Source organism: Equus quagga, chromosome 7 (genome assembly GCF_021613505.1).
Source record: "Equus quagga isolate Etosha38 chromosome 7, UCLA_HA_Equagga_1.0, whole genome shotgun sequence".
Taxonomy (NCBI): Eukaryota; Metazoa; Chordata; class Mammalia; order Perissodactyla; family Equidae; genus Equus; species Equus quagga.
This window is the reverse complement of record NC_060273.1, coordinates 102,688,128-102,715,359: the sequence shown is the minus strand read 5'-3', so window position 1 is coordinate 102,715,359 and position 27,232 is coordinate 102,688,128. Positions and strand designations below refer to the sequence as shown.

The window sequence follows — 27,232 nt, the reverse complement described above, 5'->3', positions numbered from 1 at the left end:
TTCCTTCGCTGTGCAGAAGCTTTTTCGTTTGATGTAGTCCCATTTGTTCATTTTTTCTTTTGTTTCCCTTGCCCGATCTGACATGGTACTTGAAAATATGCTGCTAAGACCGATGTCAAGGAGAGTACTGGCTATGTTTTCTTCTAGAAGTTTTACGGTTTTGGGTCTTACGTTCAAGTCTTTAACCCATTTTGAGTTGATTTTTGTGCATGGTGTAAGGTAATGGTCTACTTTCATTCTTTTGCATGTGGCTGTCCAGTAGGCTTGACTTTTAAGGACTGAAATATGGTATCTTCCAAAAATGCCCTGACTGACACTCATGAATATTTTCATGCTTGGTTTCAAACAGTTCATAACCAAAACTGAATAAGAAAAAATACATTTTTGCAAATACCATACTTAATTTCAACTGTTATTTTGAAAATAATACCATACTTAATTTCAATTGTATATATATGTGTGTGTGTGCATACATATATATTCTCAAAGAAATACTTCTTCTAGCATTTCTTTTCTTTCTTTGCAATACAACCACTATGTAAGCTAAATTTCTTTGAATAATAACAAATTTTGCAGCAGGCAACCATGATCATCACAGGGAGGGGAACCATATGACTTCCAGGACCTTATAAAACATGAGATACATGAAGATAGTTTCCCATCCTATGGCTCTAAAACGATACAGAATACTGAGAGAACAACTTGTCTTCTCAAATTGAGCAACTCTTTTTTTCATTTTTTGAGGAAGACTGGCCCTGAACCAACATCTGTGCCCATCTTCTTCCACTTTATATGTGGGACACCTACCACAGCATGGCTTGCCAAGCGGTGCCATGTCCGCATCCAGGATCCGAACCGGTGAACCCTGGGCCACCGAAGCGGAACTTGCAAACTTAACCGCTGCACCACAGGGCCAGCCCAAATTGAGCAACTATTTAGAGTTACACATTGCCATTTTTAAGAGGAAAAGCTTAAAAATCCTTAAATTAGAAAATTTTAAAATCCTTGAAATAGAAAGGAGAAAAACTATACATACTCAGACATAAGTATAAACTTGATTTTTAATTAAATCTTATTTTCTTACATAGTTGGTGAAGCTATATTTTCTCAAACTATCTCCATTTGGATATCAAGCAATAATGTATTCTCCACATTTAGAGAAGACTAGAATAAACCACCCAACAAGAGAATATTTCATAATAAAACCAAATGGCCTGTTTAGATCCTAAAACAGATGTCATGTGGATACACATAGAACATGTAGCAATTAAAACATAAAAATATTTTAAAACATACCTTTGCCAGCTTTATTTCAAGTGAATATAAGTACGTCCTTAGGAATGCATCACAACAGAGTCTATATAAAACTGATTCCGCAACAAAAAATAAGGCAGGCAGATGATCATAATCAAAAGAAGCATGGTCCAGGGAAGCATAAAGCATATCTAAAGCTTCTGAAATATTAAAAAGTAGAAACTCCATAATTTATAAATCATGCTATTTTTCTACATGCTACAATTAAGTCTTGCAATTAACTATTTGCTCAGTCGCCAAGACCAGGCAGGTTTCAAAACAGTTACAAGTTCTTTGACACCCTTCCCAACAAGAGGTGAAGTCTATGCTCCCTTGCCCTTGAACCTGAGCAGGCCTTGTGACTGCTTCAAACAACAGAACATGGCAGAAGTGACACTGCATGACTTCTGAGGGGTGCTTTCTTCCCAGGCATGTCTTATGGAAAAGCAATTCAACAAAAAGTACTCCAAACAGATGTGTCTTTACCTCTCTTGGTGGAAACCAGGCCATGTGAGCACCCCTAATCTAATCACTGACAAGCAAAGGGGAACCGCCATGATTAACTTAGATCAACCATGTTTCAGCCCCGGAGGCTGGGAAGGGCCAGGACCGTTCTGAATCACGCGACTCTGCAGTCTTCACGGCCGTTAAACTGAGGTTTAAGTGACAAAGAGCAGGTAGCTGTTGGTTGCTGGCAAGGCAAAAGTGTTTATTTCAATATCATTTAAACATTTAATAGAGGTCAGGCCATGGACGGCACTGCGATGAAGTGCCATAAAGGCAAGTTAAATGCAAAATCCTTCTTACTCTTCCTATTGCTTGAAAACTCCCAGATAGCACTACAAAACCCAATTTACATGGGGAAATGCTTTGTGACCTCATATGGTTAACATTCTAAAACTCATTTTAAAAGGTACACACATATAACTTAGGACAACGAGAGAAGGAATTTTACCTCCTTAAAAATAATGCTTTTTAATTTCTTTTTTAGATTGGTTGAGGGTGGTGGTTTGATAGAAGACACATAAATGAGAAGTGATCAAAGAAAGGTAATGAGTAAAACGGCTGTTTAAAATAAGTGAAAAACAAATGGCCATTTGGTTAATGTTTCATGAGTAAGAATTATAAAATGCAGAAACAAGTTTCTCTAAAGTATAGTGCCTATTGTAATTGAAAATCACTAAACGACATTTTATATTACTTTTTAATTTGTTCCTAATTTTAGAGAAAAGCAATAAAGATGATGCTGAGCAAAAGTTTTTAAAACAATTTTGTAATTAAAAAGTCGAGCAGTCAAATTCATAAATTCAAAATTACAAAAGGGACTTTCATAATGAAACATTATCAGGTATTTCAATAGAGAAAGGCAATATTTCCTTGGCTCCGGCACAATTTCTACATATTTAAAGGTCTCAAATTCTGCCTTCACTGCTAATCTAGAAAACACATAAGGTAACTAAGAAGACCTTAGTTAGAGCACATACCATCTTGGATTTCTCCTTTGCACTGAGCCAGATATACCACTTCAGTCCATGCTGTAGGAAGATGAACTTGCCTCCCAGCGCCTAAGGTTCTGAGACCCAATTTTCTCTGTTATGGGGAAGCATGAAAGAGACAAACCAAAATATGCAGCTTTTAAAAAATCAATTAATTAATTAATTTAGATTATCCCTTAGTTACATTCTGGAAGTCATTCTATGAGGCTGATGCTCTGTGGCCAGAGTTGTAGAACACTTTATAGTTTTGCTTTTATTATTTTTATTTTTTGACATTTTACGTAAACTGTATTAGTTAAAATGTAGAGAATGTTTGTCAATAGTCTGAGTAATATCATTAGTTATTTGCTGAAAATAATTCTCACTCTTTACTTTCTAGGGATTACTTCTATCCCATTTCCAAGAGAATGCATCTCTGATATTAGAAGGAAAAGTATATTAAAGAAATGTGATTCAACAGAAATTAATTTGATGCCAATTTGCTGGAAAACTCTGGCTCCTTCACTGTGGATGGACTAAAGATAAAGCAGACAGAGGTATCAAGATTGCCCCCCTTCTCTTTATGTGACCACTCCTGGGGCTGCCCAAGGGAGAAGTTGGCCAATCGGAGAGAAGCTCATTGATGAATCTAATTTCTGGTACCTTTCAAAAGTACACTTTCTGGTACACTTATCAAGAGTATATTCATTTTTCTAATCAAATTTTATCATTTTTTTTTCAAATTTTTAAATATATGGGCAATCATGAAACAAAATACTGGGAAGTAACAACGACCACAACAAAAAAGATGGCTTAATTTATGCCCTGGTTTTGTGCAACTTTTATTTCATGAATTATTCGGTATTAAAGCAAAATTATATGTATATTATTTCTCTGCCAAACTTAAATGGGGTCTAATGTAGGAAAGGCAAAACAAGGACTTATTTCACTTCCTGTTGTGCTTTGATATATCTTTAAAAATTTGGGAATTAATGGTATACTCTTAAAGAACTTGTTTTTACAAGTTAAGTGAATAGTTTGTTAAAGAACAGAGTACTTTGTACATGTATAATAAAGATTTAGGAAATTTTTTTTCCTCTTTGGGACACATCATATCCTAGTAAACTTTTAAGGAAAAAGTAGAATTTTCATAATCAAAAATTTATTTGTCAACCTTTGATTTTGCTGCGGGCTCTCAGGCTAGTGTTGACAGATATATTTTCTAATGATTTACGGAGATTCTTCATCCAAAAAGCCATTTGACACTGAATTATTTGGTTATAAGCTTTAACTTTAATTTGCATTAATATTTTTAACTATGCCTTCTTATAATTAAAGAAAGCTGTATTCTTATTTTTTATTTCAATATCTTAGAACATATAATCACCCACCAACTAGAAGAGAAAGTCCACATACTAAGTAATCAAATAGTGTGCCATTACCTTACATCTGAGAATGTTTTTTCTAGCTTGTTCCAAAATTTCTTCCTTCTCTTTTGGATTTTTTGTTTGGTTGAATCTCCTGATGAATTCTTTTGTGACTGAAAATAATGGCCTAAACAAACAAAAAAAATCAATAATTATAGCTATCAGTTCCAACTTTTAATTAATCAACTTCCAGTGGTTAAGTGTAACTATTTCCTAAACAAGTACTTTACCTTAATAAGAATGTTTCTCACACACACACACACACAATCAGTAAAATAAAAAATATATGTACAGGCCTCCTAGATTGATCTTATCATATCCTTGGATTGAGAAACATAATTCTTACGATGTCAAAGAATTTCGTAGCCTCTGAAAAAGTTTCTAAAATGGTTGCCAGAAGTCTTGTTGGTGTAGGCCTTCTTCACAGGTAAAATCCAGCACAGCTTCAGTTATGTTGAAGACTGATTTATCTCCTCACATAAATCAGTGTTGGTTCAATTTAAGCTAAGCCTTTACTCCCTCCATGCAAGTAGAATCAGTCCAACTGTGGCTGGAGTAAAGTGAGCAGGGGAGGAAAGATGTATGTTGTAAGGTCAGAGAGGTGACAAGTCGCCAGATTAACTCTGGATGAGATGGGAGGCTATTGCAGGGCTTTGATAAGAAGAGTGGCATGATTCAATTTACGTTTTAACAGAATCATTTGGATGTTGCATTGAGAGCTGGAGTGTGGGGAGATGGGATGTTGCAAGAGAGGGAGCACATGTATGCTTAGGTGAGAGTAATGGCGACTTGGATCAGGATTATAGTAATGTAAGTAAAGAGAACAGTTTGGCTAATGGATATATTTTGACATTAGCTCCAACCAGACTTCCCAATGATTTAGAAATTAGGCATGAGAGAAAAAAAGGAGTCATGATTGAACTGAGTAACTAGAAGGATGGAATTGCTATTTACTGACATGGGAAAGACTGCCACAGGAGCAGATTTAGGGTAAGGTTAGAGAATAAGTTCAGTATTGGACATGTTAAGTTTGAGATGACCATGGTCATCCAAGTGGAGACATAGAGTAGGCAGTTGGATATATGAGTTTGAATTTCAGGAGAAAATTTCAGGCTAGATACATCAATTTTTGATTGATTACTACATATATGGTATTTAAAGTCTTGTGAACTGAAAAGATCCCATGGGGAAAGTGTAGAGAGAGTAGACAAGTATTTCAAAGAGAAACAAGAAAAATAAGTTGAAGGTGTATGCAAGACAATGAGTAGAGTGATTATAATGATGTACCACAGAATTTATGACGCATGTGGGATCAAAAGAGACCTCAGAGGAATAGTGAATAGGTAGTAGAATTAATGAGTTGTTTATTTGTGTGTCAAATAATTGTTGGAGTCATGCCATTAGAAAGAGTGATCTGCAAGAATAAAACACATTTTTAACAACTTACTATATTCATAATGTACTAAATTAGTTGTTCTGTGGGATACGGGGGAAAAAAAGAATAAAAATCAGATTTTTCCCCTGAGTAACTCAGAGTCCTACTGGGGAGACAGATGTATGCAAATGTAATGACAGTACCACATGATCACAGGATAAGCAGAGGTAATGTCATGGTGCCCTGAAAACTAGAACCAAACATAGACATCCCAGTGAACAATGATTAATGAAATAGCCAACTCTTAAACTGCCATCCTAAAATGGGCATTTATTCAGTAAGCTTTTATTGACTATCTCCCATATATCAGACACTAAGCTTAAAACTGGGGATACAATGGTAAAATAAACAAACAACCCCGCCCTCATGGAGCTTATAATAAAATAGAGGAAGAGTTGAGGTGTTACAACTCAGAAAGTCTGCTAGAATTGGGCATTTTGAAATGATTGACTTCATTCTTGATATCCTGTTCTCATTGTACTCTTGCTCTTGGAGATATCTGATTAGATAGATAGGGTGAAGGTTGGTTGAAAATTCTTTCTCAATAGTCACCTAGGATGACGTATCTTTGATCTACATGGACCTACTCTGCATGAAGAGTACAAAATAGCTTTAATCTTCCCATTTGTACCAAGTGCTAAGGGAATTATAAGAAAGTACCCCCTTTATCCATTTCATGTTTTATAAATTTCATTAGAAATTAGGTTTTTAAAAATATTAACATAACAGTGCTGTTTATAACAAACAAAACATACAGAGATGCGTGAAGAAAAAGTTAAGAGATTGCCTCCCAACACTACTGCCTCCAATTCTACCCATCAGAAATAGCCAACACTAATGGTTTAGTGTGAGTCCTTGCATATCTTTCTCAATGCTCACAAACATTGACCAACCTATACACACTATTTTAATAAATGGAACCACATATACAACACTGCAGCATGCTTTCTTCATTAAATTTATCAGATATTCCTCAAGTTCAATTGATACTAATATGCAGTAACATGGATGTACAAATGTATCAATTCTTTTATTGACTGATATTTCCCATTACTTCTTGTATTGGCATTTCATTACTTCATGTATAATTTTTGCCACACAAACTGATGCTGTAATTTAAAAAAAAGTTCTTGCACTTCTTGTACATGGGGCCAACAGTAAACAAGTGCACACTATTCCAATTTATCAATCTCCACACTATATCGATAGTTAAATATTTTGATTACCACCTCTGCTTATAAATATATTTATATAAAGACATCATAAGAGAATTAAAAGCAAAACTTTGAGTGGTAGGACATATTTTCAACACATATAACTGACAAAGTGTTCATATCTAGAATACATAAGGAACTCCCAAACAATAGAAACATGGAGAAGAGGTTTAAACAGGTAATTCACAAAAGAAGAAATGCAGTTGGGCAATAAATATGTGAAATTATTATTAACATCATAAATAGGGAAATCTAAATTAAAACCACAATGAGATGCTACTCCACACCCACCAGAATGACTAACATTTAAAAGAGGATGTGGAGTTACCAGAATTCTCTCATGCTTCTTGTAGTAGTGTAAATTGGTACAACCACCTTGGTAATCAACTGAGTGTTACCTGCCAAGACTGAAGAGAGACATACCCACTGACTTAGCAATCCCAGTGCTTAATATATACCCAATAGAGATGTGAGCACCTGTACACCAGGGGACATGTACAGAATGCTCAAATCAACACTTTTCATAAGAGCTAACATCTGGAATCAAACCAATTCTCCATCTCATGGACCAAAAAGTGGGCTATGTCTGTGAATAAAGGTTGAACAAAACATTCTCTCCTTTCCAACGGACAAATTTAAACTTGGGTTAGTTCTATTCCCCTGAAAACCTAGCAAAAGTGGATGTCATCTGTGTTATTGGAGCCATTACTTAGTAAAAATGACCTGATTGGTACACTACATCTGGACTAGGCGGGCTATGAATGAACTATAAATACCTGATGAAGAGAGCCTTTGGGCTTCCCAGAGTGTACGTTCTTTGAAGGAACCCATAAATCTGTTTTTAAAAAAGTCAGTGGTTTCACTTTGGGACAGCCTGTGTATCTACTGCACGAGCTCTCTGAGTCTTATGTCCTCACATGATCAATCATTTGGACGGGCTAAAGAAGACTAGCTCCTAGTCTTCACACACTATCTTATGTTGTGTGGGCTGCTATAAGAACTCTCTCAGGAGGTAAACAATTGCCACTCTGCTGGCGTGTTGAGTTTCCTGTGCTGTATCCTGCTAAATGATGTCGTCAATGGTGAGTGCAGCCTATCATAATCATATGAGTCTGTCTCGTTGAGCCTAAGAAGACCCAAGAGTGGGTATTCAGTGTTAAGGAAATAAAAATAAACAAGCTGCAGCTATACGGGCAACATGGATGATCTCACAAACATACTATTACTCCAGACACACAAGAATACACGCTATAATATTCCATTGATATAAAGCATAAAACTGTAAAGAAAGCCAAAGGAAAGGTAGGCGAGTGCAGAATGTTATCAGGGAAAGAAGGGGATCTTTTTGGAAGGAGTTACAAAAGAGACTTCTGAAAATGATTTACTTCTTCACCTGGTGCGTACACAAGTGTTTGCTCTATAATAATTTTTAAGCTTTATATTTATTTTTATATACTCTTCCATCTGTGTGTTAACATTTTACAAAAAAAGCTTTTAAACATTAATGGCAAGATCTAAGAGTATATGTACTTTTAATTATAACACATTATTTAAAAATATTTTAGGGGCCAGCCTGGTGGCGTAGTGGTTAAGTTCACACACTCTGCTTTGGCAGCCCAGGGTTAATGGGTTTGGATCCCAGGCGCAGACCTTCACACCACTCATCAAGTCACGCTGTGGCGGCATCCCACATACAAAAATGGAGAAAGATTGGCATAGATGTTAGTTCAAGGCTAATATCTTCCTCACATACACACACAAAAATTTAACATTCTAGTCATTCATATTCATAGTAGTAAAGCATGAAAATTCCCATTTTCCACATCCTCACCAGAACAAGATGATATCAGTTGTTTTAATTATTGCCAATTTAATTGATGAAAATAGCATTTCCCTGCGGTTTAAAGTTTGTATTTCCCTATTAGTATTATTGAGCATCTTTTCCTGTAAGAATGACTTTACATTCATTCTTACATTTTCTGTTCTGTGACGTGCATGTTTATATATTTTGTTCATTTTTTTTCTTTATTAGGATTTTTGTCTTTTTTCTATCAACTCGAGGCAATATTGTATAGTGGTCAAGGGCACAGTCCCAGGAGGTTAAGTGCACAGGCCAGACTGCCTGGGGTTTGAATCTCACTCTGTCCCTTACTAGATCTGTCACCTTAAGTGGTTTATTTAACCTATCTGTGCCTTAATGTCTCTGTCTGCAAAACGGAAAAATAAATATACATCTTTTGTGGGTTGTTTTGAAAGTTAAGTGAAATAATATATGTGTTGTACTTAGAAGAATAACGGGCACATGCTAAATACTCAATGATAACTGGCATGATTATCATATTAAAATTTTGCAGGTACTTTTATGTCAGTATAATATTTGGGTTTTTTCATTGTTATGCTAACTTTGGCCATATATTAAAATTTCATACAGTCACACACCGAATAATGACGTTTCGGTCAATGAGAGACCACGTATACGAGGGCAGTACTGTAAGATTAGTACCATATAGCCTGGGTATGTAGTAGACTATACCATCTATTCACTACTGGAAGGGAGGAAGAAATTTTCCTCTACCCTTCCTGGTAAATTGACATAAGATAGATTAACAGGAGAAAAGAAAACAAAAGTTTAATAACACATATACATAGGAGAAAGCCAGGAAAACTGAGTAAATTGCTAAAATGACCAAAGCCTTCACCTTTAATACCATTCTGAGCAAAAGATGAAAGAAGATGTTGGGCGTGGGGAGAGTTAGGGACTTCAAAGGGAAGGAAGGCGATTCAGAGGCAGGTGAAAAGGAGCAAAAGTTTAGAAAACAAGTGTTTCTTTGGCCACATAGAAACAGAACACAGAGGGGAGCCCTTCAAATGGGTTTTTCTAGGTTCCTCCCTGTTCTACCAACTAGTTCATGTTATGCTAAGGTGATAGCTCACTTCTGAGAGGCTTTTTTAATCTGAATTCTTCTATGCAGTTAAGGAGGAGGTAACAAGAAAAACTTTCTGAGTCTTTTGTTTCTTAAAAATAATCCTCAGTACATTCTATGATGTTCAGACAACAATGAAATAACTCGACACATTTCTCAGAATGTCCCCATGGTCAAGCAACACATGACTGCCTTTATATATGATTCCATTTTCCTTCATTATTTCTGGGTTTCTTGTTTAGATGATGTCCCTGACCCAAATCATATACAAATAGACACCTATATTTTCTTATAATAATTTTTTATATTTATAATCTATTTGCCATTTACTGTTGAAAATGTTGAGAAATATGATTCTAACTTGTTTTTTTACTTCAGATAGGCTGCTCATAGTGACTTCCATCCAAGAGTATGGAAAGGCGGGGAAGAAGAGTAACTTTACAGTGGAGAAACCTGACAAACTGCCTCAGCCAGGTGATCAAAGTCAACATCCACAATGATAAATTGTGCTGATTGTATGTACCCTTGATATAATGTGATGAGAATGGTACTTAACCTCTGAGGTCTTTCTCATACACAAAAAAAATCCATAACCCTAGTTATGGATCATGAGGAAAACATCAGAAAAATTCTAATAGAGAAACATTCTACAAAATGCCTGACCAGTACTCCTCAAAACTGTCAAGGTTGTCATAAATAAGGAAAGTCTGAGGAACTGTCACAGCCAAGAAGAGTTGAAGGAGACATGACAACAAAACTTAATGTTGTATCCTATATAGGATCCTGGAACAGAAAAAAGGCATCAGGGAAAAACTAGGAAAATCTGAATAATGGATGAACTTTAGTTAGTAATAATGTATCTTTATGGTTCAATATTGTGACAAATGTACCATACTAATGTAAGATGTTAATAATAGGAGAAACTGAATGCGGGGTATATGGGAACTCTCTGTACTATCTTCTTATATATCTAAAGCTATTCAAACAATAACAATACCTAAAACTGTTCAAAACTATCATCTAAAGCTGTTCTAAACAGTATTATATCTAAAACTGTTCTAAACAATAAAGTGTACTTTAAAAAAAGAAGTGTTGACAGATAAGGAATGGAAAGTGAACAAAAATCACTTTGAAATAAAGTCATTTGTTACTTCATTCTGTATTAATTGAGCACCTGCTGTGAGTCAAGCACTCTTCTAGGCAAGAAGACACAAAACAAAAGTCAATCAAAAACTGATGCGCAGTCACTTGCCTCACAGATGGTATACTCTGTTGGGGGAGAACAGATATACAATAAACAAGAAAACAAATAAATGAACAAGATGATTCCTGTGAACGGTAAGTGACGTGAAGATATAACCAGAGTGGTGTAGAACAGAGTAGCAGGGAAGGGGATCCTTTATGTTAGACGATCAGGGAAGATGCTGAGGGAGAGACATTTGAGCTGAGATGAGAAGGAGACCAACAAGGCAAGAGTCAGAGACAAAGGAGAGGCTGATGATAGGTCAGGAAGACAGCCAGGGACTAGATCTCCAGGAGTTTGGACCACGGGGTAGAGTTTGATTTTCACTCTAGATGTAATGGGAAGACACTACAGAGTTTAAATTAGAGCATAACAAAATTCCACTCGCATTCTTAAGAGATCACTGAGGCTGTTTTTCAGAGAGCAGAAGGGGGACACTGGCCAGGAGGCTGTTGCAGAATGGCAGGAACTAGATGATGATGACTTGGTGGAGGGAGGCAGAGGATGGTACTAATGGAGATGAAGAAACTCCCTAGGTCACACAATTACAAAGGGCCAAGAACTCATCTCAGATCTGACTCTAAAGCCTACAAAAATCTTCTCCATAACTTAGTATTAGTGTATCTGTCTTAGATTCCTTGCTTTAAGCTGATTTTCTTAAGTTTTTCCTTACTGCTGTATACACAATTTGCTTAGTGAACACCTGGTGATTGCCTTATAAATACTAAAATGTACTTTCTCTGTTTTACAAAAAGGAAAAGGAGGATCAGAGTGGTTAAGTATCAAACTCAAGGTCATTGATTTAAAAGAGAACAGAGCCAATATTTGAAATAAACTGTCTGACCCAGTCTTTGCAGTTAGCTCTTTTTAGAAGATGCCTCAGAATGTTTTACCGTATAAGAATGTCAAACGCATTCCTCTTAATAAAATAGTAGTCAATGCAGTTTAAGCAGATTTTTCCCTCTACCAACCACAGACACCCCCAAACATATACATACACACACAATATCCAGGATTTCAAATACAAATTTTAAAATATATTTTCTCAAATTAGGTATTTTATCTTAGCTTTTTCATAGGCTTTGAGGAAAATGCATTTACATCATTTTATTTCTAAAGCAAAATAAAGCCTCACGATAAAAATAATATCTAACTCAATTTCTATGCTTAGAATATGTTTTATAATTAATTTTAGTTTTGTCAATTATTTTTCAACATGGATCACGGCCTGTGCTGAATCATTGAAAATATGGAAATCTAGTGCTTTTTAGCTTTCTGTATAGATATTGAGTCTCTTAATTGGTCTCCTGTAGCTCATGTCAATAAATATTTAATGGGAAGTAGATATAGCTATTTTAACCATTTCTAGTCCATCACAAGTAAATTGAGATTACTATACAAATTAACACATTTAATGATACATAAAATATTTAATAAGAAGCACAAGGACACTTTAAAGAGTAAATACAGACATTTGAAAAGAAAATATACTTTAGCTTCACACATTCCAATTTCTTCAAAATATCAAAGGATCTTACAAAGAAAAATGTGATCTACTGTCAGTGTGTAAGTGCAGTCCTGTGGAACAGGTGGTAAATAAAGAGCATCATTCTAACTTTACATGTAAAGAAAATATTCTGAAGTCTCCTGATTGTATGGATACCCAATCCAAACTGACCCTTTACTTAGATTATCTGTGAATTCAGAAGTTTCTTTTAGCTGACAATTCATTTGTTCAGTAAGTATTTAAGGAAAACCTCCTATACATAAGATATTTTGCTAGATACAGTGAGGGTTAGAAGAGGAACCAGGCTTGGCCTCAGGAAGTTCCCAATCTAGGAGGGAAGTGAGACACATCACTAATGATGTAACATCAAGGAGACATACTGAAAAAAGGAGATAAAATTCCGTGGGAGTTCAGTAGTAGAGATCATGATTCCAACACTTTCTAGTCCTACACTATTTGCTTAATCATTTAATCTGTGTGAGCTATAATTTTCCATCTGTGGAAATGAGGTCAAAATCTTGTAGAATTTTGAAAAGCATTAAACCAGAACACACAGTCTAGTTCTGGCACATAGTCAATGCTGGATAACTGCTAGGTATAAGCATTACTGTTTGGGGTTAAAGATTCAGAAGAAGCTTCTTTGCAGTAATGGCACTTGAGCTGTACCTTGAAGGCTAGACAGGAACTGGAATGTGACAAAATAGCAGTTGTCCTTTCAAAATCCTTTCTCTGCTTCTTCTTAGGCAAATGATCACCCAGCTATATTTCCCAGTCTTTCTGGCAGCTGGATATAGCCACATGGCCAAGCCACTGGGGTGTGAGCAGATGTAATATATGCAGATTTCAGGTCACCTCTAACTTAAAGACTTGCTACTTTCCCTAGAATGCTATTTATTCTCCTTCCAGGGGACTAGAACACAAACACAGTGATGAATCAGCTTTGATTAGGCAGAAGAGCACAATACCCTATGAGATAATGAGGGTCCTGAGTTTCCTACTGACCCCGAAAGCGGAGCTGTCCTATCAGCCTAGACCCATTCATACGTCAGATAAATACGCTTCTTCTATCCTACTTAAGCCACTGAATTAGAGGCCTCTTTTATAGTTGCTTCAAATTTACCCTAACTAATACAAATAGGAACAAAGGGAAAAAAAAATGATGAACTTTAACCTAACATAGAGTGATTGAATGCTTAAAATCAAGATAGGAAATGAATATGGAAATGCTAGGTTGAGGACAAACACAAATGGCATTGAATGGTGATCTATGGCAGAGACTTATAACTGTCTACATCAGTGTTATTCTCTTCCTACTAAAAGATTCTTTCTTGCAGTTAGGTATGCCCAAATGTCTAAGCTTCAGCTAGTAAAATGTAAGTAAAATTCAGATAGTAGTTTTGGGAAGTCTCCTGAAAAAGGGCACAAACCCTTTGTCTGCCTTTCCTCTATCTGCTACATGAAATATGACTGTGATAGCTGGAGCTTCAGCAGCCATGATGGACCATGAGATGGCCTAAGTGTAAGCCATGTGCAGCAGAGCAGCTACTAGGAAGGAACTTGCTCCCAGATCACCATATCAGTTCTGAACTGACTACATTCAGAGAAATAAACTTCTATTCTGTTTAAGTGTGATTGGTATTTTAGATTTTCTTAAAGTGGGCACTAATTCTATACTATACATAGAGTTTTGAGTTATATTTGATAAATTTTAAGAGGGAATTATTTTGCAGAGGAGCAATGAGATTACTGCTGTACTTTAAGATGACTAAATTGAAAGTCACGTTGAAAGGTTTGGAGTGAGGAGTGACTGCTGGAAAACAGTTGGACAATTATTCCAACAAATTCAGGTAAGAAGTAATAACTGAACTGCAGTTTGGACAATAAAACGAGGAAGAGTAAATGAATGTGAGAGATTAGGTGGAGACTAAATCGATAGGACTTGATGACTAATAGTATATGAGAAAAGAAATTGTGAGGGTGGACATACAGATAATCTCCAGGTTTTGAGACTTCATGATTAGTTCTAGAGAGCTGACATCAAGAAAAATTAGACGGAGGAATCTGGGCAGATGATCTGTGCCATTCTGGACAACTGACTATGATTTACCTGTGAGACATCCAAGTGGAGAGGTCTATAATCCAAATAGACTCGTGAGGCGGGCATTAGGAAGTGAATAAGATATGGAAATAAAGATTTCAGATTCACCTACATATTAGTGATCCTCAAAGCTATGAAATTTCAAGAGGAAGAGTACTGAGAAAAAAGAGTCAAGGGAGATCTTTGGACAAATGCCACAGTTAGGAGAGAAGAAGGAAAGACGAAACAGTAAGCATGATAGGAGATTCAGGAAAGTACTACAATGGAATTCAAATCTGTGTACAATTTGTGGTGTAAACTCCTCTCTGAGAATTGTTGATTCCTCATAGTCCCTGCTGGACCAGTGGCTCTAACCACTGTATTAGTACCATATGATGCCACCCTCCTGACCGTAGCTGATTGGGTCACAATAGGCATCGGACTCAAGGTGGGCCAACCCTATCCTCTCCCAAGGGATTTTACATAATTATCTGATACTTTAATTCATTTTGATATTAGAGTTGAAAGGTCCTGTAGAGCCAAGAGGTGGCTTTTGCTGAGAGATCATTCAGGACAACAAAGCACCCCAAAGCAGAAAGCTACTTGTTCACCATTGTAGCCCCCAATCAGTACTTGATTTACTAACACACAGCCAGATTTCCTACCCTTTTAGAGTTCATAGTCTAGTGTAGATGAAGACTATATCTGCCAAGTTGACCATTTTATCTCCAGTACCAATTAGAGAAGACAGTGAATACTGAATGAATGAATGAGGCCTAGCTAGACTTTCTGCCCTCAGGTTCCACAAGACAACCCAAACCCTTCCATTACATTTTTCCTTTCTTGAGTTAATTTTAAATGTGTGCCTGTTTCAGGCAAACATGCAATCCTAGAATAGATTGAAGATGAAAACCATGACCAAAAATTCACATCTGCAGAGATATCAAGACCAAGGACAAAGAGATCATTAGAGTTAATGTTTAGAAAGTCGGTGGAGATCTTTAAGAGAGTAGTTTCACTCGTGCATCATTGATACAGAGTTGAGGTTAGGGATAAGAAAAATCTGATGTCTGAAAACATTCCCCAAAATGAAAGCATACAGAGCTTGCAAGGTCTTCATGATCAGCGCCTACATTGGCCATAAACATTGAGCAGAGTCTCAGATGCACCTGATGCCTGCGTGACCTTCATAGCCCAAACACTGAGCTGCCCATCCCCTCCCACATTTGGAGTAACCACATACAACCTGGAAGTATGGATGAGTTAGCATCTATGGGCAGACAGTGGTGTAAGCCCAAGTATAAGAGGACTGTGGTTTCCAAGGTCTTACAAGGCCTTACACACTTTGTACAGATATTCCTATCAGTAGTTACTGATCTCTCATTTGGGATAATACATCTTAAAGGAAGATACATTGCAATATATAATTGAATGTGTTCATGCTCTTAATGGCCATCCAGCTCCTAAGTTACCACATTTTGGTTAAATCGTCTGTAACCAACCCCAAATGCTAGAAGTATAGATGTCTCAGGATAAAATTAATAGACTTGATTGCAAGGTCTTAACCATTACAATTTCACTTAAAGGCTTATAATAGTTCAGATAAATGAAAAACGAACACTATAGATCAAATAAACAAATGATCACAATATAAATGTAAGTCTAAAAAAGTTTCCTTTTGCTTTGCCAGCACACATTTAGAGCCCACACTACAGACCTATATTGTATTGTAAATGTATATAGATCTAAATCAATAATATTATATAGGCATGTACATATAATGCTTTAAAATATTTAGAGCATATATCTCCAGAACAAATTTTACTAAATATAAACACGTCAAAAACATTAATAAAAAGGAAACATTTCAGGCTTATTAACATTTCAGGAAGCTTTGAAGACTAAAGCCTCTCAGATATAAAAAGTACTCAAGCAGCTTCTGTGAGAAAGAAAGAAAATAATCTAATAGCTTAACTAAATCCTCCTAATATAAGACTCTTTATATATTCTCTTTAATTTTTTTCAGTCTGCTAAAGTAAATGTGTATATTTGATCTAAGTCTTCAAAATCTTTTCATCTTTTCCATCTCTGAGATGAAGTAGAAAAAGCCAAACATACTATACAAAGTAAAATAATTTTAGTTATAAAAGAAAACAGTGACAAAACAGTATACTCTGAACCAGTAATCCATTGAAAGATTGGGTAATTTTCTCTTTGTCCAGAAATGTGCGAACTTCAGTACCTCACCTGAAGAATTTACTTGAAGCCCTATATGTGTCTCTAATAGAACCCACACTAAGCCTGCAAAACCCATGTTTCTAAGGAAAAATAAGTGAAGCAAATACAGCATGAGACCTATGACAATTCACACAACACCTAAGAAGAAAAACAAAGGTGACGTTCCCTTGTGCAGGATAGCTCTCTGCTTCATCTCAAACAGCTGATGCCAGGGACAGACTCTGGTTTCCCTTGATATAAGGGGCCACGGAGACAAGACCAAGTATGTTTTCTATATGACTTTAGGGTAAGAAAAAACCAGGATTTTCAAGGTGTGGGAAACTTACAGGAGACTCCCTGCACCTTGTCTGACTAAATATCTGAGGTAAGAGCAATCAGAACTAATTCCAATGCCTTCTCCCCAACCCCAGGGAGCTATAGAGAAGGACAGAAAAAGAAAAAATATACATATTCATGCATATGTGTTATTATATTGCTGAGAAGATCAGTCTGAATACAGATTTACACCTCAGGCAAACCCAGATACTTGGCCAAGAAAACTCAGGCAGTGAATTTAACTTCAGTTGTCCAGGCACCTGGCAGAAAAGCAAATGAAAAGATTCCCTGCGGGATGACATATTTCTCCTCAAAAAATACACAGAAACATTTTTTTCCCCAAGAACCAGTGAGAAATGATAAGTTACAGGAAAAAATATGACATAAATGAGAACAATAGACATTACACACATACCAAGACTCCAGTTATTGTAATAATCAGACACAAATTATAACCATTATACTTATTCTACATTATGCTTACAAGTATCTACAGGCAGTCAGAAACTCTAAGTCTACATAGAAGCTTTGAAGAAAAATAAACGAATTACTAAAAATGTAAGATAAAGTTTTTAAAACTCAATAGATAAATTTGGTAACGAGAGAGAATTAGTTATGTGGAAAACAAATTACATATCAGAATAAAGTGCTCAAAATAGAAGAGACATAAAAAGGTGGAAAACGGGGATGAATGAGTAAACGATATGAAATACACAATAGACTGTCTAAAATACATTTAATCAAGAATCCCAGAAGGAGAGAAAAGAGAAAATGGGTTGTTAAGGTAGTATCTGAAGAAAGAATATCTGATAATTTTTCAAGAATGATGGAACACAAAGTCCACAGATTCAAAAGGTCCAAGAAATCCAAGCAGAAGAATGTTTTTTTAAATTACATTCTGACACTTCAGTAAAACTGCAGAAAATGCAAGACAATAAAAATTTGTTTAAAGCACCCCAAGTAAGGGAAAAGAGATTAATCTTAAAGAAAAAGCATCAAAATTTCAGCTAACTTCTCAACAGCAATAATGGAAGCTGTGAGTGGAATGATATCATCAATGTGCTGGGGGAGAAAAAGAATAAAAGTGATAACAGACCAAAGGTAATTCCATATTCAGTTTTAAATTTCTTTCAAGAATAAGAATAAAATAAAGATATATTCAGACTAACAAAAACTGAGTTTTTTCAACAACAAAATCTTACCAAGGAAAGTTTAATAAGTTGTACATTTGGCAAAAGAAAAATGAAGTCTAAGAAGCAAGAAGGAATGAGAAGGAAAGAAAGTGATAAACAGTAAATAAAATATAAAGGAACATTAACTACTTAAAATAATAAAGTCTGGTGTGATTTTCAAAAAGCACAAAATAGAATTAAAATCCCAGATAAGGTTTGAGGAAAATAATTATACTTAATCATGAAATGTTTGGAATATTCCCTTTAAATCAAGATTGAGATAAGAAAGTTTAGAATTAATATGAAAATTCAGCAATATTTCTGCATGTAAAAATCAATGTATAAAAATCAATTGTATTTCTCTCTTCTGGCAACAGGAAGAAAAAATATATTTTTAAATATACACATAAAACTTATAACGGTATCAAAAGTACCAAATACACAGGAATAAATCTAACAAAATATGAATAGTATTCCTATCAAAAAATATTAAAATTTTAAGAAAACTTTACTAATAACTAAATAAATAGAGAGATATACCTTGTTCATGGATTGGAATCTTACTATAATAAAGATGTTAATTCTTATAAATTGATCTACTGATTCAAAAAAATCCAATGAAAAATCCCACCAAGTTTTTTAAAAAAAAATATGACAAGCTGATTCTAACAATAATACACAGTATATCATTGAGGAAGAACAAATTTGGAAAATCTGTTACGTTAACGACTAAATGTTATTACTAAACTATAGTAATTAAGGCAGTGCAGTATTGGTGTAGAACAAGAAAAATAGGCCAGTGAAAGAGAAGAGAGAGCCCAGGAACACCCCACTATAGGAAGACACTTGACTTATGCAATAGTAGTGCTACAGAAATAGTGCAGAAGGATGTTCTTTTCAATACAAGGTGTTCATCAATTGCATATGTATATAAAAAAGGGAAATTGGACCTGTACTTAACACCATTGACAAAAATCATTTCCATATGTATTATGTGAAACACAAAGTAATAAGCCTTTTAGAAAATAATATATAAGAATATCTACATGATCTCGTGGTGGAGACAGATTTCTTAACCAAAATACAGGTATCCTAAGGTGTGTACCTTAGGATATATGCTAGGATGCTCGTACAAGAATGTTCATGGAAACATTGTTGATAATAACCATAAACAGGAAATAATTGACAAGGCCAACAATCGTAGAATGAGTGGATTATTTGCAGTATGTTAGTGAAGTGGACAAATGGAATGAACAAATCAACAATAAAAATTATATAGCTACACTTAACATATTGAATGAATCTTAAAAATATAATGACTATATTAAGTTTCAAGACTTCTGTATGATGAAAGTCATCACAAAAACAAAGTTAAAAGACAAGGCACGGACTGGAAGAATTCATAATAAATATTTAAGAATATCAATTATACATAAGAAAAAACCTCCACAAAAGTAAATTGGTCAAATATATGAAAAGATAATTCATAGAAGTAATTCTAATGGCAACAAACATTAACAGGGATTTTAAAATATTAGTTATCAGGTAAGTACCACTTTTGACCTATTACAATAGAAAATGTCAAGAAGTCTGAAAATATCAACTGTTGGTGAAGTTGGGGGAGGTGATACTTCCATATACTGGTGAAGAAAATGTAAATTGATCCCCATACTTTAGAGAGGAATAGTATCAAGTAAAATTAAAGAGCAAGGAATAAAAAATTCCACTCCAAAGAAATACTTACAAAGGTACACAGGGAGAAATATACAATGATTTTCACTGTAGCATTGATTTTATTGGCAAAAATTTGGAAATTAAGGTAAGTAAAATAAGAAATCATTATATGGGAAATTACACAGCCGCTAAAATGAATGAATGAAGAAAATACATAACTATCAGTATGGATTGAATTCAAAACAGAACATTGATTTATAAAAAACAAAGTCACAGATAAGTGTGTCAGGTATAATTACATTTATATTCATATGGAAAATACAATTTTATATTATGTATATTAAAGTAGTAAAATGAACGGAAATGATATATGCCACAATTATTCTAGGTAGGAGAACACAGAGTCAAAGAGCTCAAAGTTTATCTGTTGATCTATCCTTTATTAACGAAAAATACGTGAAACAAATATAACAATATGCCAACATTTGTTTTATTATGTATTCTATTCTACTCTTTATTTTTAAGTTCTTAAAAATTTTTTTAAATCACATACAATTTTTAAAATATCAACAAACTTGAATTTAGTAACTTCATTTTAGAAACCTTATCCCAAGGAAATAATTTGAAATGCAGAAAAATATTCTATTGTGGTTCAATTTGAAATAGCAAAGAACTCAGAAATAACTAAAATGCTTCACAATACAGTAGTTCTTAAATACTTTCTCTTATGGATTATTATAGCAACTTAAAAGACATATGGTTATAGAAAACGATGTTTAAACAAATACTGTAGAATTCAAATTTTAGAAATATATGATCATTAAAAATAATTAAGGTATTTATTTAAAAAATAGTAAACTGACATTTTTATCCTTAGTTATAGAATTATGGGTGATTTTTTTTATTGTTCACAATTTTCTGTACTTTCTAAATTCTACAGTGTAAATGGGTCCACTACTTGAATAAAATAAAAATACTTTCAAACTTACTTTGATGTGTTACTCCCTGTTTTCCTTAAATCTTGAAAATTAAACCTCAAGAGTGTTTCAGGAAAGGAAGACATTACTCCAAGTTTATTAATCACAGGTGCTTTGTTAACAGGTATAGTCACAGATCACAAACCTATGGAGAAATATTAAATGTTATATTAGAACAGAAATGCATGCACAGTACCAAATAATACATTTCATGCAAATTCATGATTTGTGGGGAAAAGGGTAGGAAGAAGGAAAATCAGGCTTAAGAACAAAATTATATTAAGGAAGAATTTAAACTTAAACTGTCAGACCTCGGAGTCAAACTCAACTTTGAATTGAAATCCCAGTTCTTTCTATTATGTTACTATTACAAATTTATCCTTTCATGTAATATTTAGTCTTTATTGTATGTTAGCAGTTTTATCAGCAAAACTGTTGAAAACCAGCATAGCATAGTAGCTAAGATACAACCGACTATCTGATTTACTTAACTGCTCTGTGCCTCAGTTTCCTCACCTGTGCAATGGGAATAGTACCTCCTTAGAGAGTTGCTGTAAAAATAAATAGATCAATATATGTAAACTGCTTAGAATAGAGCCTGGCATATAGGAAGCTTTATATAAGGGCTTATGATCATTATTAGATTACTGTGTTTTCTGTTTTTTAAGGTTACTTGTAAATTTCTTTTTTAGGTCTCCTGTTTTTTTGCCATTTAGATTACGCTTTCTCTGCTTGCTCTCACATCCAGATTTACTTCCTTTTGAAGTACATCTGAACACATTTTATGAGTATATGACCAAAATTAAGACACACTATTCCTGTTTAGCAGAGTATGTAAACAGCATAATGAAGTAATAAGGTGAGTAGTCAGATTTATATGGAATTATTTTGCATTTCATTTCTAAGATAGTTGATTTTTAAAACTGATCATTATATCAGTCAAGGTTCTGACAGGAAACAGATGGCACACTCAAATGGGGTAACTGTATAAAAAGACTCTTTCCGAAGATGTGGGCAGATTGATTCAAGTAAAAAAATAAAACCCGAGATGGTGCCATTCTAAGTGGCTGGCAAGAAGTGGGTGAACCGTTACCACTCTCAGGACTGAGAAGAAGGACCCAGAACGAACAATAGCTGGAGAAGGTGCTTACTAAAAATCTTTGGCCTTTGGTAGAGAGATGCAACCAGTCTGAGGCTGCCTGCTCAGAGGGAGCCTGGGGAATGGAAACTTTGATCTGACTCTCCTTCACTCCACTCCAATCATCTGCATGGGCTTCCCCTTAGCTAAACCAAACTAGAAGCCAGAAGGTGCAGGGCAGAGTGGAGAAAGATGGAAAGCGGATCTGGAGGGGCAATGGGAAAGTATCCAGCACAAAACATCATTACCCATTGCTTTTGCTTATAGCAACGTCTGCTTCTAATAATCTGCATGCATTAGAAGGTAAAGCAAATGTATTTTTAAGTCAGCAGCTGTACTAAGCTATATACAAGGACCTCACTCAGAGCAGGCTTAACTTTAATAGAAAATACAAGTTCTTCCCAAGCAGGAGCAGGATTAATATATTCAGGAGTTAATTTTTTTAATAGGCAACAACATCATCTTAGACATTTCCACCTTAAAAGGCACTCAGGAAAATAACTCCAAACAATTATTCATGAATGCATCATAGAGTACACATAAGCACAGGATGACGATAATAAAGATGTAGAGATATTCAAAAGAGTTAATTTGATAAATCCAGTAATAAATGTCACACATTTGATAAGTATTTATTGTGAGTCATATAAAATTATGGTGATAAGAGGTTTAAATACACTAGATAAAGACACAGTCTTCAAAAGAAGACAAAAGAAACCCATCATTCATAAAACATTACATATTTCAGAAATAGAGATTAGAAACACAAATTTGAGTGAGACATATTCTTAGATAAATTAATTTAAAACATTTGATGCCAAATGAATAGAAAGGAAAAACTACAGACCACCTAGTGAGAAAAATAATTGAAGAGAAACTGAATTGAAAGCAAATTGGTATTTGCGTGCAGGTGTTGGGCATATTGACCTTGAGCTTTTAGCTGTTTCCTGATCACTTCACAGAATTGACTATGATTAGTCATATGTTTTGGGGTTTCAAGAAGGTAGAGACTAATTATTTTAGAAATTCTCTCTTGATCCCTGAACCTACTTTCCAAAGACCCATCACATCTGCTGGAAACAGAGGTAGGTGTCTGCACCATCTGCTAACACGCAAGTTCCACAAACCTCTGGTGTGAGACTTCCCCAGACTGGATGGGTAGAAAACGTCAAACTGCTGTAAAACTTTCTACTTGCTTCCTCTCAGTTTCTGGTTTACCTTGGAAGTACTTATCTTGGGAGCAACTATGCTTAACCAACACTAGTTTGTGAACCACTATTTGACTACTATTATGATATACTACTTAATGTATTTTATTAATTAGGATTGCTTTTGACTAAGATTAAAAGAAACAATACACAAATAATCTCGTTTCCAAAAAGAAAAGATGAATGTCTTCAGAAATGTTTCCAATAGTCATGTTGGAATTAAACCCTCTGTGGGGCAAATAAACAAACAAACAAAAAAAGATTTAAAATGACTCCCCCTGTTAAAAAAATACCTCATAATATAGAATCTAAAAATGTTTTTAACTTTCACATTTCAGTCTTTTCACAGTCTTAAGTCTCTTCATCGTTTCTCAATAGACTTTAAAACCTGAAGCAATCAACAAGGAATTATTATTATTATTGTATGTGCAGTAGGTCCTTTTTGCATTGTATTAATATAACTAGAGTCACACATACTAATCATTAGTGGAGCTGAAACATTCACTTTCTAATACATTATTTAATAAAAAGTATTTTTTGGTGGGCCGACCCCATGGCTGAGTGATTAAGTTTGCGTGCTCCACTTCTGAGGCCCAGGTCTTTGCTGATTTGGATCCTGGTTGCAGACATGGTACCACTCATCAGGCCACGCTGAGGCAGCATCCCACATGCCACAACTAGAAGGACCCACAACTAAAAATATACAACTATGTACTAGGGGGCTTTGGGGAGAAAAAGGAAAAATAAAATCTTTAAAAAAAAGTTATTTTAGACCATTTATTAAAACCTACTGGGGGAAATCATCTGTACCATTGTACATTTTATTCCTCCTCAGGACAATTACATCCAGTGATGTTGACTTGTGAATTGTACAGAAGGGGACAGACAGTGGCATATCTCATGTTCTTTAGTAACCCGAAATCACCTTAAAATAGGAAAAGAAAATTAAAATGAGGCCAAATTTTGTATTTTTCTGCTATCAAATACAAGACATTCCTTTTACTCTGCTGGGAAATCACAATAATTAAATGTAAAGAGATTAAGATGGAGTTGTTGTTAAGTTGAATTATTTCACTTTCACACTATTGTTAAGAAATAGCTGTCATTTTTCCTGAATCAGCAGAAGGTGATGTAAATGTAAAAATGAGCTTTTTTATAATTTAAATAGATCTTTAAGATTCAAATGTCCTTCTATTCTCTGTAGTACCCAAAACACATGGTACTGACTGAATTTGTGGTTTGAAATGGAAACAAAATCTTAAGTGAATAAAACTGATCTTAAAGATTGAATTACTCTCCTTTCTAAATAAAGTCTTCCCTATAATGCAGAAATGAAAGATCAAAAACATCATTATTTTTGACAGCAACTATTTCTAAGAGCCACCTCTTTGCTTGCTCTAATTCTCTTGGCTTATACAGCATTCCACTATAGAGGACAGTCTGCAGTAAATCACATTTTCTCTACCACCTTCCAGGGATGTTTTTCAATAATTTAAATAGATTCCAGATTCATCTTGCACATTTGTCTTGAGTGGGCAAAAACACAGCTTGATTTTACCTTTTACTTATATTGGATATGATTTTTATATTAAATAATATTTACCCTTAAATTTATTCCAGTGCAGAAAACTCAATATCTGGAATGTAGTTTCTGTTATCCCAACACTAAGATAATCTTTCCAAGGCTGACAGTAATCTCCAGGCGGACAATTCCACTAAGAGTTTTTCATACTGATCTCACCCGATCCCTCCATAGTAAGTGACTCTACCTATCATCACCTTGCAGAAATGTGTCTTCTTTTTCATTTATCATGACGCTCCTCCCTTGGCTTGTGTCCCTCCCTCTGCGAGGTCTCTTTATCAGACTCCTGTATGGTCTAGTGGGTAAGTGTGCAAGTGGGGGAATCAACAGCTTACTTTAAATTCTGGCTCCAGCACAGATTATATCTGTGTCGCTGTGCAAATTACTTAACTTCCAGATGCCTCATTTTCCTCATCTAAATAGGGATTATAATGGTATCATTATACCATTATATATACATATACATATATATGTATATATAATGGTATATATAACTATATATATATAAAATCATATATATAAAATCATATATATATAATGGGTCCTTACTATCCAAATGGAGAGTAAAAAAAATCATTACTTACTGTTTGTTCTTTGTGTAATAGTCTTCTAATTAATCATATAAATGTATTAAGTAATAAACATAAAAATATATAATTAATATAATGTATGTATTTAATTGATAATTGATCATCATTAAATCTGCAGTAAAAGTAAACGGGGATTCATTTACTAGTCTCCCAACTTTTCTGCATGATTGAAGCTTTTTATACTAAAGTATTTTAAAGTATTGATTCATAATTACATAGATTTAATCAATTTCTTCTCAGCATTTAATTAAAAATCACAAGGCCACCATATATAGCACCATATAGATTGATAGATAGAGTGATGTGATATATACCAGATTATCTCTAAACATTTAATCAACCAAAAAACAGACATAATATCTAATATTACAACAACCAAAAGAATAACAAGACATACAAACTGCTTTTAAAATTGCTAATACAATTATTTAAATTAGTTCGTCATTTTCTTTTATTCTTATGCTCACTGTTTCTCCCCAGAATACCTACCTAAGGTATTCCATAATTCTACTTTTTATGCTTTTTTAGAGTTTCGGCAATCTTAACCATCTTATACAAAAAGAGATAAATTTTTAGACCATCCGAGGTTAAAGGATCTGGGTCAGCCTGGGAAAATAAATTTGTAGGGAAATATCATCTACCAACATGGTTGCAAAATTCTAAATAAAATATAAGGAAACCAAATCCAACAATACCAATAAAAAATAATTCACTTTAACTGAGAAGGGTTAGTCTTAGAAGAGCAAGGACGGTTTAATATTATAAAATCTATTATTATAGACCATAACATTGATGAGTTTAAAGCAAAAAAGTAGGAAATGTTTTTATATATGCCAAAGAGTAATTCAATTAAATCCAGTTTCCATTCATGATTATAAAAACAAACAAAAATCTCTGCAAGCTAGGGATAGGAGTTTTCCTTAATTTAATTAACGATATCTAGGAAAAACTAAAATAAACATGATAATTAATGATATAACATTAGAAGTTTTATCTGAAAAGCCAAGAACAATACAAGAATATTTTTAGTATTACTACTATTCAACATTGTATAGGCAGTCCTAGCCAACAAAAATATTTTAAAAAAGAAAAAAAGGTGTAAACGTGGGAAAAGAGGGACAGTATATTTATTTGAAAAATATCTAAATAAAAATCTCAGAAGACTCTGCACATACAAAAAATAGATCACATCCACTTAAAAAAATATTTCTGAATAAATAATTAATACAAAAAAATTAGAGATATGGGTTCCAGTGCCAGTAAAGATGACTAACAAGGCTTTGGGATCCTGTCTTTAAAAGCAAGTTGTAGGACTAAGAAGGAAATGTGAAATCCAAGAAATTATGAGAGAAAAAACCCTGAACTAAGCTACTGGGAAAATGAAAGGCAATTATGAACTGGTGTGTATACAGGTGGAGAAGTAGGTAGTCAGTCGGTATGGCTCTGAGAAAATAAATTAGTAAAAAAGTAGTTTGAGTTATGCTTTCTTAACTACTAATAAATCGAGTAGGCAACAAAAAGAAAATCAGCAAAAGTACAGAAGATTTAAGCAATACAATTAATATGATGGACAAATGAACACAAAGAGAATTCTGTATTCAATCATTAGAGAATATGTGTTCTTCCCAAGCACACAAGTACAATTTCTAAAAATTGATCACATTCTAGCCTAGAAAGCAAGTCTTAACAAATCACAGAGTAGTAATCTACACCAATAGATTATATTCCCTGACATCAAAACAC

The 27,232-nt window shown here is 34.4% G+C and overlaps 1 protein-coding gene across 9 annotated transcripts in view; it reads right to left on the bottom strand.

Moving 5' to 3' along the window:
• Nucleotides 1–27,232, bottom strand: part of TMEM232 (transmembrane protein 232) — a 178,684-nt gene that overhangs the window by 140,796 nt on the left and 10,656 nt on the right. For 7 of the 9 annotated variants that reach the window (XM_046667918.1, XM_046667916.1, XM_046667915.1 and 4 more), the window contains exons 2-5: nucleotides 20,984–21,116; nucleotides 4,211–4,322; nucleotides 2,778–2,883; nucleotides 1,297–1,454 (exon numbers count right to left, since the gene is read on the bottom strand). In XM_046667918.1, coding sequence (XP_046523874.1) covers nucleotides 1,297–1,454; nucleotides 2,778–2,883; nucleotides 4,211–4,322; nucleotides 20,984–21,057 — 450 coding nt within the window. In that variant the 5' untranslated portion in view covers nucleotides 21,058–21,116. The remainder of the gene's footprint in view (nucleotides 1–1,296; nucleotides 1,455–2,777; nucleotides 2,884–4,210; nucleotides 4,323–20,983; nucleotides 21,117–27,232) is intronic. The other 2 variants (XM_046667919.1, XM_046667924.1) reach the window with 1 other exon arrangement.